Source organism: Halichoeres trimaculatus, unplaced genomic scaffold (assembly GCF_033239565.1).
Source record: "Halichoeres trimaculatus isolate MK-OKI-2021-1 unplaced genomic scaffold, fHalTri1.1 fHalTri1_scaffold_1, whole genome shotgun sequence".
Lineage (NCBI taxonomy): Eukaryota > Metazoa > Chordata > Actinopteri > Labriformes > Labridae > Halichoeres > Halichoeres trimaculatus.
In genome coordinates this window covers 42081280-42094341 of record NW_027437179.1, presented here as the reverse complement: position 1 = coordinate 42094341, position 13062 = coordinate 42081280, and the positions used below count along the sequence as shown (strand labels likewise).

Below are 13062 nucleotides of genomic sequence, written 5' to 3'. Positions count from 1 at the left end.
ACAGAGACATTTTAGGGATTTTGAGTCATTCTGCGCAGCTGATGAGTTAATTGAGTTTAAAATTTTTAATCAGATTAATCATGATGACGGGATTAATCTGATTAATTTTGATAGCCCTAATTAATTGTTATTGTGTGTCTTAAAAATGCTGAAAACTCAATAAACATGTTTGTTTAGAAGAAAACAAAATCAATTTCTCTCAAAATATTTTTTTTTTCATTAAACTAACAATTTAATAACTTTAAAACCTGTTTTCTCCTTTAATCCATGATTTCATTTTTTCAGATCGGCCTCACTGGACTGTCAGAGTCTCATTTTTATCACTTTAAATTAAAGATTTGAATCAAAACTGAGATACTAATGCATTTTACGACAGTTTATTAGTATTTACCCCATCATTCCTTAAAAAACAGCTGGAGTTGAGCTCTGATCTTATGAAATAATGCAGTTTTTTTTTTTCATGAAAATCATCGATAATTCAAGGAGCTGCAATCAGAATAAAATCTAAAATGTAGCTCAGTTTTAAAATAAACATTTTCTTCATCAAAATAATGCATATTAACTAAAAACTCTAATTTAAAAAATAACCAAAACTACCCAAAGTGTCAGATGTGAGACAAGAAAACATATTAAGAGAATTGATAAAGCAATTTTTCAAGAATTTTGTTTTTTAAAGTGTTCTGGTGATTTCCAGAAAAGCCCTCTGAGAGCGCAGACACTTTAGTCCGACTTTAATGTTATACTCCCTTTCAGCAGACTGTCTGCTTCAGTTTGGTGCTAGCTGCAAGTTTTTACGATAACTTGTTTCCTAACAGTGTTAAAAATTATGATGATCCAGTTCATATTTCATGTTCTGGATCTTAGTATCCAGAATATTTCCAGGATCTGGATCGTACTTCAACATCTGTCAGAAATGATGGTGATTTTGTCTTGTATTGTTTTGCAAAGCAATCAAACCATTTATGTTGGAGTTACATACACATATGGTGAAAACAGCCGTATCTCACAATGATAAAAGAATCCTTGAAAAAGTTAATTACCTTTTCCTTTTCCTTTTTTGAAGATTTCCTGAAAATTTCATCAAGATTTGTTTGTACTTTTTGAGTTGTGATGTTCACAGACAAACTCTCCCACAAACACGACCTCCTTAGTCGATTTTTTTCTTTTGTTTGACTTAATTAAAATCAAGGGTTCAGCATTTTTATGCTCCACTTCAGAAAAAACTTTTTCATCTGCCAATTTCTAATTTTTCTTGGTTTGTTTGTGATTATTTCTGTTGCTGATCCAAACAAAATGACTCAGTTATTCATTCGTCCATTCTCTAGAAAGTGTTTTACGGATATGAAAAATATTACAAAAATATGGTTCCTGGTACCAAATATCAGTGGGAACAGGTCGATCCAGGCAATCAGTTTTTTTCTAACGGTGCTTTTGGACTTTCGATTTGAGAGTTGGATCATCGGAGGAGTTTGTGGGTTTGATTTCTCCAACAGATCAGAGTCTGGAGCCTGAACGCGTCTGAGACCTCTGAGCTGTTGGATCTGCAGGAAGTGAACGGCTTCAACTTGAGTCGGAGTTCTTTTAACCGAGCGACGAGAGGAAAAACAGAAGACACTGAAAGTTTCTAACAAATACAGAGTTTTAATATCAAACAGCATCAATCCAACATGGAGTCAAATCCAACAGTAAGAACATTTATCCGACCTCTTCATGGAGGTCACTTCTTTTTACAAGAGCTCAAAATCCTGCAGGAAACTCAGAGACCGTGACGTTTCCATCCTCAGGTCAGAGACAAACAACAGATCCTGTTCCTGGAACAACATTTACATCTATTTACAACCAGCCCACAGCGAGGGACAGAGACAGGACGCAGGAGACAAAGGGGACGCAATCCAGAGACCAGGAGGAGGGTCTAAAACTGCTGCAGGATCAGCTTCTTCTTCCCGTCGTGGCTGAATTTGTTGGAGCGGAAAATGTCGCTGTCGTAAAACGCCGTCAGGTTGTGGATGTTGATCTGTCTCGCCTAAACCAGGACGAGGAGGAAGAGGTTAAAAACAGCTGATCAGGTGGTCTCAAAGACCCTGGATGCTGGACCCTGGGGTCAGGCTTACCTTGTCGTGCAGGTCCTTCTCTGGGATCTCGATGGTGTCGTTCTGGACGCCGTAGCGGTTCCTCTGGTACGCCACCTGCTCGGCCACCAGCTGCTTCAGGATGAAGAGCAGCAGCTCGTTGTTGTCCCTGCGGAAGGCCAGGTACCGGGCGAACGTCTGCGCGCAGAGACACACGGTTAAGACCCAGACAAACCTCAGAGAGCGCCGCGCGTTTGACGGCGTCTTCCTCACCTTCCTCATGCTCCTCATCACGCTGAACTTCTGCGTGTCGATGAAGCTCTCCAGCATCACCCGGATGGCCATGTTCACGTCGTCCTCCACCACGTAGTCCCTCAGGTGCATCTTAGCGTGAGCCTCTGCCATCCGGATCATGGACTCGATGTGACGCACCGTGATGGGGATGCTGCCCGTCGCCTGCAGGGGGCGACAAACAAACAGTTAGAGCTCACCGTGACCACACACAGGAGAAACACTCGTCATCGGTCACCGAGGAGGAGCAGGTCTCACCATGGACTCTTTACGCAGGTCGCTGTAGATCCGAGCCACTTTGTCCTGATCCATCTGGTTCAGTTTGGGATGAACCTGAGGAAAGAAATGAGGAAACGAGAGGAAACATTGAGTTTGTTCTGAATCCAGGAGACACAAAGCATCAGATTAAAGTCATTCAGGAGCCACAAAATCGAATGTATCTTCACACTAAAGACAAAAAGTGCATTATTCTAATCATAGTTAAAATCTAGTGAAAAATTATCAAAACTAATTTTTATTTATTAAATTGAACATGTGATGCCTTAGTTTTTCAAAAATTTCAAACTTAAACAAAAATGAAATTTGGTTAGTTGTAAAAATTTGCAAAAATGGAAAAAGAATTTTTTTTTTTTAATTTAAAAAATGAATTTTAATTATTTGTAAAAATTAAAAAAATTTTTTTACCGGTTTAAAAAATAGATTAAATAACTTGTAAAAATGTGCAAAAATATTTATATTTTTTTAATGAATTTTGATAATTTGTAAAAATTGAAAAAGAAATGACAAAATTCAAATTTGAAAAGATGAAAATTCAGAAAAATGAAAACAGTTAAAAAAAAAAATTAATGATTTGTAGAAATAAAAACATTTATCAAAAATAAAAAAGGTATATCCAATAACTTGTAAAAATTTGCAGAAATAAATTAAAATTTAAAAAAAGTTTTAATAATTTGTAAAATGTAAAAAAAAATTCAAACAATTTTAAAAATAAAATATTTTTTTTAAATAAATTTAAAAATTTGCATAAATAAAATAAATGATTTTCTAAATGAATTTTGATAATTTGTAAAAATTAAAAAAAGAAATAAATACAATTTTCAAAAATAAAAAGATGAAATTCAATAACTTTTAAAAATTAGAGAGAAAAAAAAAGAAAACAACTTTAAAAATACAAAAATTAAAATTGAACTATTAATAGAAATTAAAACATTTTTCAAAAAAAAAAATTACTTGTAAAAATTTTTAGAAATAAAAAAATGAATTTCAATAATTTGTGAAAATTAAAAAAGAAATAAAAACAATTGTAAAAAAGAATAATAAATTGAGAATTTGTTAAAAATTTGCAAAACTTAACTCTTTTTGTTGTTTCTTAACTTTTTAATTAAAAAAAAAAAGTGTTTAAAATTGTGTAAATGAAGAGAGATGCGCCCCGTGCCCTCAGCAGGTCTCTGTCTCTCTAAGTGTTTCAGAGCGCCGTAGGTCTGCGTGTGGTCGTACCCGCTCTTTGGCGTAGATGATGTACTTCCTGAGCAGCTCCTGAGGGATCGTGGGCACGTCGGTCGTGTTGGGCAGAACCAGCTCCTCCAAGGCCACGCCCCCTTCCTTACTGCTGGGGTGGTGTTTGATGTGTGAGCCGACCACGAAGCGAGCCAGCATCTCATCCTGAGGGAGAAAGAGCCAATCAGAGAGCAGGAAGAGATGCTGACCTCACCTGGACTAAATACCTCTGTACATCATCTAACCTGAAGTGTGTGTGTGTGTGAGTGTGTTTACCTGCACGGGGTCCACGGTGTCTCTGACCACACACAGCACGTCAAAACGAGACACAATGGGCTCGGTCAGGTCCACATTCTCAGCGAAGGTCAGGGAGGGGTCGTACCTGCCGCCTGCAGATAGGAAGTGAGGGGAAAGGAGGTGAGGAACACGCTCTGAGGAGAAGGTGGAGGAGTAGGAGGAGGAGGAGGAAACGTCTGCTTCCTCCTCTCCGCTCAGTTTCCTACCGATGGGGTTGGAGGCGGCGATGACGGTGCAGCGAGCCTGCAGCGAGGTGACGATGCCGGCCTTAGAGATGGAGATGCTCTGCTGCTCCATGGCCTCGTGGATGCTCGTCCTGTCAGCGTCGTTCATCTGAGACACACACACACACACACACACACACACACACACAGGTCAGCTTGTGTGCGCTCAGAGTGAGGAGCGTTAAAGATCATTTCAGCGTTTTTTTTTCTGCTCTCACCTTGTCGAACTCGTCGATAAGACACACGCCACGATCGGCGAGCACGAGCGCTCCAGCCTCCAGCGTCCACTCTCTGCTGACCGGGTGTCTCTGCACGTAGGCGGTCAAACCCACAGCAGACGCTCCCTGACCCGTGGTGAAGACAGCACGGCTCGCCACCTTCTCCACGTACCTACAGAGAAACGGAAAGACTTGTTTAGATGACTTCAACGCTAACGATCTTCTTCAAAAGCAGCTAAATATACAACTTTGATAAGTCACGAGACATTAACAAACAGCAAAAAAAGATGGTTTGAGCAACTTTATGTTAACAAATTCTGGTACTCTTTCATAATGTTCAATATTCACAAATTTTGAAAATTTCAAGGAGGGGTTTTAGAACTTTTTTTCAAATTTTGAAAGAGAAAAAAATAGATTTTTTTTTTAAATTTTCAGGTTTTTTTATTTCAATTTAAATAAAAAGGTGGAACATCTTAGAAATTTAAAAATTCTTTTAATTCTTTGCAAATTTTTGTTTCACATTTTTCAAGTTTCACATTTTTTGAAAATTAATCACAATAAAAAATGGAGACATCACATAAATTTAAAAACTTACATTAATTAAATAAAAGGTTTGGATAATTATCTACTAGGTTTAAACTATGTTAACTTGTTAACTCATACAGATACTCTCTAAAGGATAATTTTTTTTTGCAAAATTAGTAAACGTGTTTTCCAAAATTTTGAAATTAAAATGTTAAATTTCTGAAATTTTTAAAAATTCGATTTATATCTTTTTATTGCAAATTTTTGATTGTTTTTTTTTTGGAGGGGGGGTGTAGATTTTTTTTTCAAATTTCTCTTTTTAAAAAGAGAGGGGTTTTTTTCAGTATTTTGAAATTTCTTTTTTTTTAATGTTCAACATTGAAAATTTTGAATTTTCCTCGCAAAATTTTGTTTCAAAATTTTTCAAATTTTACCATTTTTTGCAATTTTTTTGAAATTTAAGGTAAAACGTCTTAAAAACGTCAAATCTAATTAAACCAAATTATATCACTGTTTCAAAATTTTGAAATTTCAAAATTGTTTAAAGTTCTGAAAATTTTGAAATTTTAATTTTTGGTTTTTTTTTTCCAATTCTTTGATTTTTTTTTGGGGGGGGGTACATTTTTTTCCAATATTTGGAAGTTATTTTTTTTTCTAATTAAAAGTTTTTTGCAATTTCAATTTTAAAAAGTTTTGCACTTTTTTGAAGTTTGAAAATCTTTAAATTCTTTGCAAAGTTTTGTTTTTTAAATTTTCTAAATTCAATTAAAAAAAAAAAAAAATAACACCCCATGGACTTTATTGTGAAGATAAAGTAGATTTTGTGGCTCCATATGAGGCACTAGGAGCGACTTTTAGCCTCAGGGTGTTTTGTGAATACGAGTGATGTGTAAAGAATAATGATCAGCTGTGTTTTAAATGTTTGACTTTTCGGCCGTCAGAGGATTTTATTTTGAAAATCTGGTTCGTACTTGAGGAACTGGGACTTGGCGGTTCCCGGGTCTCCACACAGCAGCACGTTGATGTCTCCTCTCACCTTATGTTTCCCACCTGGAGGACGGAGGAGACAGGTGTTCAGACAGAGTCACACACACAGGTGGGTGGGTGTGGGTGGGTGTGTGTGTGTGTGTGTTTGTCTGTGTACCTGGGTTTTTGGGCTCTCCTCCAAACAGAGACAGAGCCAGCGCTCGCTTGATGTCCTCGTGGCCGTAGATGGAGGGCGCCATGCTGGCAAAGATCTGCAGAGAGGGACAGAGAAGGTCAGGGAGACGCCTCCACAGGGATCAGACCGAGTTTTCATTTCCTGAGGCCATCAAACTCTCACCCTCTCTCCGATGCGCTCGTCTTTGGACAGAGCCACGATGGCCTTCACGTCTTCATCTGTCAGCTCAGCCACGGCCACGCCCTCGTCCCTGCAGGTGATGTGATTGGCTAAGATGACGGTGGCGAACACGGGGAAGCCGTTGGCCATGTTGAGGGAGCCGTCGTAGTTGTTGTGGTAGATTCCCGTCAGCTCCTGGAGGAGGAGGAGGTGGAGTCAGGGTTAGAGACACCCTCTCCATGAGCTCAGACAGGATTCACACTCGGGCTCTACTCACGATCTCGTCTCCGGGCTTACAGCTGTCCACCAGGTCCGCCAGCAGGATGGCGTCTTTGGAGCGAGGCAGGCGACCGGCGGCGACCTTCCCAGGACTCTCCTGGATGGTGATCCTCTGATAGTTCTGGTAGACGGTCTGCGTGACGAAGAAGAAGGTTAACTCACCATGAAGAGGGACCAGACTCTCCATCTTTAACTCTAAAACCACAAAGAGGACCCGGATCCTCTCAGACCGCCTCACCTCCTCCATGTTGATCTCAAAGGGACCCAGGGACTGACACTCGGGGCAGGAGCCCGGCTTCACCTCCTGGTTCTGGGACTGGAAGAAGGGCCCGAGCACGAAGTTACACTTGTTACAGTTGTACTTGACCATCCCGAGCTGAGGCAGCACGCCGGTGCAGCTGCTGACCACGCCGCTGGTCCGGATCAGCTGGTTCAGGTGGAGCTGTCTGCAGACGAGAGGAGGATCAGTCTCAGTGTGTGTGTGTGGGAGTGTGTGTATTATTTAACGGCTCGTAATGATCCAGATGGCGCTGTGCTCTCAGGGGAGACGCTTCCTGCAGAGTGTGTGTAAAACAGAGTGAAAACATTTACTCAAAGCGCCTGAATCCAAACGTTTCCTCTGCAGAACAAACTTCCTGAAGTTTAGAGAGGAAACGAGCCCCGCGTCTGACTTTATTATTTTTTTTCATACTTTTTATTTTGCATTTTTAAGAATATACACAGGATAAACCTATATTATGTTGATCTAAATAACCTTGTAATGTTATTCCTAAGATTCTGTACAGATATTTGTCAGATTTGAGAGAGAGGACCTTTGGGGGGGTTTCCAAGAGTAAGTTTTGGAGGCGTAAGGAGAGGTCGTATTTAAATATCTTTCCCATTTCCTCTTTAACTGTGGACCAATATTCTTCCAGAATTGGACATGAGTATAGGATATGAGTGTGGTTGGTCTTACTTTCTCCACAGTTGCGCCAGCATCCTGGTGTGATATTATTGTTGAATTTTGATTAAATAATAGGAGTTATAAAATATCTGATCTGAAGTTTCCAGGAGAATTCTCTCCAAAATAGAGAGTTAGTTGTTTTCCATGTGTTAAAACTAGTGCTGTCAGGGGATTAAAAAAATTAATCTAATTAATTACAGGATTTGTAATTAATTAATCTAATTAATCGCATTTTAATCTCATACCTGCTTTAGGGCCCAAAAAAAGAATTTTAATTCCAGGACCTTTAGATTTCATTAAAAGACATAAAAAAACATTCAAAAATAAGGTGGGAATATATGCAACATATTTATAGGTACCCTGAGGCATTACAAATTAATTACAAATGGCATAATTAATTTGATTAATTTTTTAAATCAAGTCCCACCACTAATTTCTGCTTAATATCATGTATTATTGGCTGCCAAATTGCCATTGCCTCCGATTTACTAGTGTTAAGTTTATATCCAGACACGTCACTATATCGTTGACTTTCCTCCATTAATGCCTTGAGAGATTGAGCTACATGAGTTGAATACAGAGTAGCATCGTCTGCATACATGGCAATTTTATGTTCTTTTTTTAATCCTTGTATTTTTTAATTAGTCCTTATTTTCTCTGCCAGTGGTTCCATAGATAGGATAAAGATAAGTGGGGAGAGCGGATCCCCCTGCCGGGTGCCTCTTTGAAAGCTCAAAAGGTTTAAATCCTCCGTCTGAGGGAGAAAACCTGTCCCTTCTCGTGTCCCTTCAGCCTCACCTGAGCGAGCGGATCTCCTCCACCAGGGGCAGGTTGCAGATCCGCACGTGGATCTCGTGAGCGATGCGGTCGTATTTGGGGTACATGGCCAGGACGACTTCTTTAGCCGCTTCATCGAACACCTGAGGGGGAGCGGACGCAGGGTTCAGTCGCAGACACGAGACGGTTTCAGGTCAGAGCGACTGAAAACAGGAGACCTGAGCTCACCTTCAGCATCTCGGTCGGAGCCTCGGGGAGGAAATACGCCAGCACGTGCTCTCTGGCTGCCAGGTCTTCGTAGTTCACCACCAGACTCTCCTTATTCTCTGCACACACACACACACAGAGGAGGGAGTTACACACACACTCATGTTTCCATGTGACTGTGGAGGAGAAGCAGAGAAACTCCCGAACCTTTGCACATGTCACTGATCTTCTCCTTGAACACGTTGTGTCCGTTCTCGTCCACGTGGGTCCGCAGGAAGTTCTTGAAGCGGTTGTAGATCTCAAGGCGTGGCGCCGCCATGGACACCCACTCCCTGACCGTGTGACCCTGCAGGGCGAGGAAACGGAGTCAGACCTCAGAACGCCACAAAACATCAACCATGAGAGCTTTGATAAGACAGTTACCAACCTTCATGTCCTCCAGGTTCTCGATGCTCTCGATCATCTCCTCTTCCTCTCCTTCAGCCACGCCCTCTGCTGCACGCTCAGCCAATCGTCTGCGCCGAGCCGCCGGACGCTCGTCATCCTCATCATCACTGTCTGAAAACACGACACGAGACGAGAGAAATGATTCACACAGAGATCTTAAAGGCTGCATCTCTCAAATCCTCCTAACGGGGCGTGTTTTCAGCTCTTCCTCCTCACCGTACAGCAGTCCTCTCCTCAGCCTCCCGCTGATCCCCTGCTCCCTGTCCCTCCTCCTCATCGCCTCCTCAGCGGCGGCCCGAGCTCCCGGCGACAGCTCAGACAGGTCTTCATCATCCAGGTCCAGCCCCTCAGCCTCGTACTGATCCAGGGCCGGGATGGCTCGGTAGTCCCTGATCAGGAGAGGAGATGCTCATCAGGCCACAGAAACCACATCCTGGACATTAAGAGTGTGTGTGTGTTTGTTCAGATCCTCACCTCTCCATCCCGTCCCCGATCAGCTCCTCTCCGTCCCCGTCCTCCTCCTCCTCCCCCGGCAGCTGTCCATCTCCCAGCAGACCCTCCGACTCATCCTCAAAGGGGGGCAGGTCTCGACCCGGGCTGGAGGTCAGGTCTCCCCTCCTGGGGCCTCGGGTGGGGCTGGTGGCCATGTGGAACGACTCGGAGGAATCCTGATCGCAAGATGATATGAAAACAATACGTCAATGAACTATAGATTAAAAGATTTGCAACATTTAAGGAAATTTAAATTAATTCACTCCTCAGAAAGTCAATAAACGTTAAACTGGAAAGTTTCTCTCCTAAAATGTTTGTTATGACAGACGTCCACATCTTGTGCCCAGTCCCTGAATCTGATCTGACCATTTAAATGTTTTTAACATGAAAACCACAAAATAAACACTAAACCATTCCCATGGGGTCAGCAGGGATTAAAATGAAGATTTAAGGACATTTTAAAGAGTCAGAAACAGTCACAACATGAGGAACTATTTTATATATTCAATAATTCAGACTGTCATGGAGCTACAAACCCGGACATGCCAATAACAATATAAATAAGATATATTTGTATGTGGTCGCGTTATGAGCAGGGGCGTAGCTACAATTAGGCAAACACAGGCCCCAAGATTCCCAGGGGCCCCCAAAGCATCTCTTAAAAACTGATTTATGAAGTTCTCTTCGATTGAAAGCATTTCTTTTTTCTAAATCTTACTTCACATGCTTCAAAATCCATCAAAAGGCTTAATCTGTAATGATGGTTTTGGGTCCTCCCCCTCCCTTCTTATTCAATGGGCTATTCCATGTTACAACACATCTGAACATTTGATTCAGGAAGAAAGTGGTAAAAAACACTTTTTTCCCCATTTTTTCTTATTTTCAACCAAGTGTGAAATAAAACCAATGTTGCTCTGAGATCTGAGATAAACATATCAGACTTTTAGGATTTTAAGGACTTTATCTAGCCCAGGAAACAGGATCATTTTCTCTAAATCAAACTTTTTGAGTTGGTGATACACCGATTTTATCTTCACTGCACTGGCTCCCTGTTCATTTTAGAGTTGATTTTAAGATTTTATTGTTTGTTTTTGAGGCCCTGCATGGACTGGCACCCGTATACATCTCAGCCCTCATTACATTACAACCCTGCGCGCTCGCTGAGGTCTGAGAGCCAGCTCCAGGTGTCGTTCCTAAGACAAGGCTTAAAAGTCGGGGCGACCGGGCATTTTCTGTTGTCGAACCCAAGCTGTGGAATAATCTTCCACCACACATTAGAATGGCGCCCTCTGTTGATGCTTTTAAGTCTTGTTAAAAAAAAAAAACACAATGTTATTCACTTGCGTTTAACCTGGCATGAAATTGTGTGGTCCTCTGACTGTTTTTATTTTTATTCATCTGTTTTAATTATGTTTTAAATTCATTTTTTTGTAATATATTTTTTTAATATTAGTATTTATCTTTCATTTCTTTTGCATTGCTGTTGGTTGTCTGTTTTTATTAGTGCTATTACTCTGTGCAGCACTTTGGAGACCTTGTGTTGGTAAAATGTGCTATACAAATAAAAATGGATTGGAAATGGATTGGATAAACATTATTGTACAAAATCTCTTTTTTGGAAACATACCTCACTGGACAGGGGGTCAAATAAAAATACATTAACTTTAAAATAATAGTACCAAAAAGTATGGTAACTGTAAATATCACCTCTTTCAGTAGATTTTTTTTCCAGTTTGATGTTGTGCTTGATATTTACATATTTTTTCTTAACTAAATTATTTTTTTCAATATTTACCTATTGTAATGTTTTTCACTTCATCCTTTCTTGTTTGTTCCTGTTACTCTGTAAATTCCCCACTGTGAGACAAATAAGCTGTCAATTGACCATAAAAGATTTCAAATCCAGGACAAAGTGGACTCAATTATGGATTCACTTTTTTCTAAATCAAACTAAAGTACAGAACTTGAGGAAATGCATTTAGTTGTGTTAAGTTACCATGTACAAGACTAGCACTGTGTCATGCCTTGATTCTGGGAAAGAGACAGTGGACCCAGGGAAGGCCAGTCTAGCTCTGAGGAAGAGGAGTTACAAGGACATGGAGGGCCCCATTGACTGGGTTTGTCTTGGGCCCCCGAACCACTAAATACGCCCCTGATTATGAGACTAGCAAATATCAGAAAATTAGAAATCTTAACAACAGGTAAGGCGCATGCGCAGAAACAGACACCAAGAGATCATGCAGAGTATGGCGATTGAATAAAATCAAATGAACATCAGTATCAAACCTGCAAAATCTAATGTGTATGGTGCCTGTTGTAACGTGTTATTAACGTTTTTGTTAATTAGAGGCGGTTTATTTGTCAGTTTTAGAGCTGACTATGAATCCTCTTTGACATTTTTACTAACAGCCACATGGCAGCTCATCGACAAAACAACAGAACAACTGATTTTTCTTAATTAGACATTAACTTATTTAACTTTGTCAAAAGAAAATGTAAGTTTTTATAAAGTTTACTACAAATTTAAGACGGATCAGACATAAAAACTCTTTAACTCTGACACACCGGTATTGTTGAAAAAGCAGACTACACTCATTCATTACAGGAATAATCTTAATCTGAGAAGAAAAATCTGCTTCGTTTAACTTTCCTCATCCTCAGAAAAAAGGTTTCACTCGATAAAAAAAAAGTGTTTAGCAGGGTTTATTTAAAGTTTTAACTCACCGCCATTGTCCTGCTGTGTCTCTGTCCGCTTCTTCTACACAAACTGTCTGCTTCCTGCAGCAGCCTCTTTTCCCGCGGAACGACCACGTGACGGTGAAAGCCCGCGAAAAGTAATGCATATTCAAGTATGGCAGTGAAGCTGCGGCTGTTGATTGGTCAGTCGGTTTGAATAGGGCCGGGCTTACAAAGCAGGATGTTTGATTTAGTGAACGGTTTGAGGGCGGCTCGTTTAGTTTCTGCGGTTGGTACACATTTATATCCCGAAACACGTTTTTAAATTGTGTTTTTTTATTTTATAAGTGTTTTTTTGGACAAACTGGCACCACTCATCAACATTTAAAATAATACTGTCCCTGAAACATTGAGAATAAATTAAATAACATATCTAATCTTAAAGAATATACAATAATTTGATAATAATTTGAGTTCAATTTATATATTTTAACATATTTAGTTTGACGTCAGTGCTTTGTCAAAACTTTACTTAATTTTATCTCAACCAATGATTTAGTAAACGGAGTTTATCTCACGTATTATAAGCCACGGCGGTGCAGGCCTTTTAGTAAAACAAACTCACCTTCGTCTTTGCGTCGTTCTTGTATAATAAGGGGCGGGGTCTGTGACGTTGTAGATTTCCCGGGAAAACTCAGAACTGCCTTCTTTGAACATAAATGCTCCGGATTTCCTTTTTTTCCCTGCATCTCATTAATTTTATCCTGTTGTCATTTTATTTAGTTTAAGTAGTATTTAG

The 13062-nt window shown here is 40.1% G+C and overlaps 1 protein-coding gene across 1 annotated transcript; it reads right to left on the bottom strand.

The window, feature by feature from the left end:
* Positions 1-1650: 1650 nt before the first annotated feature.
* mcm2 (minichromosome maintenance complex component 2) lies at positions 1651-12409 on the bottom strand. The gene is made up of 20 exons (XM_074668851.1): positions 12312-12409; positions 9570-9763; positions 9312-9484; positions 9076-9206; positions 8856-8994; positions 8670-8767; positions 8463-8584; positions 6960-7167; positions 6720-6854; positions 6446-6637; positions 6266-6359; positions 6093-6171; positions 4597-4768; positions 4361-4487; positions 4134-4246; positions 3858-4022; positions 2619-2693; positions 2343-2525; positions 2112-2267; positions 1651-2023 (listed from the first exon to the last, which is right to left on the bottom strand). Exons 1-20 carry the CDS (start codon positions 12315-12317, stop codon positions 1913-1915), a joined length of 2673 nt encoding a protein of 890 aa, XP_074524952.1. The 5' UTR covers positions 12318-12409; the 3' UTR covers positions 1651-1912.
* Positions 12410-13062: the final 653 nt, after the last annotated feature.

What these genes read in the sequence shown, in the direction of transcription:
- mcm2 (XM_074668851.1), bottom strand. An exon ending in ACGAGCGCATCGGAGAGAGG is followed by an intron (nt 6,360 to 6,445) that starts GTGAGAGTTTGA and finishes CCCTCTCTGCAG; the next exon opens with ATCTTTGCCAGCATGGCGCC. An exon ending in AGGAGAGCCCAAAAACCCAG is followed by an intron (nt 6,172 to 6,265) that starts GTACACAGACAA and finishes TCCGTCCTCCAG; the next exon opens with GTGGGAAACATAAGGTGAGA.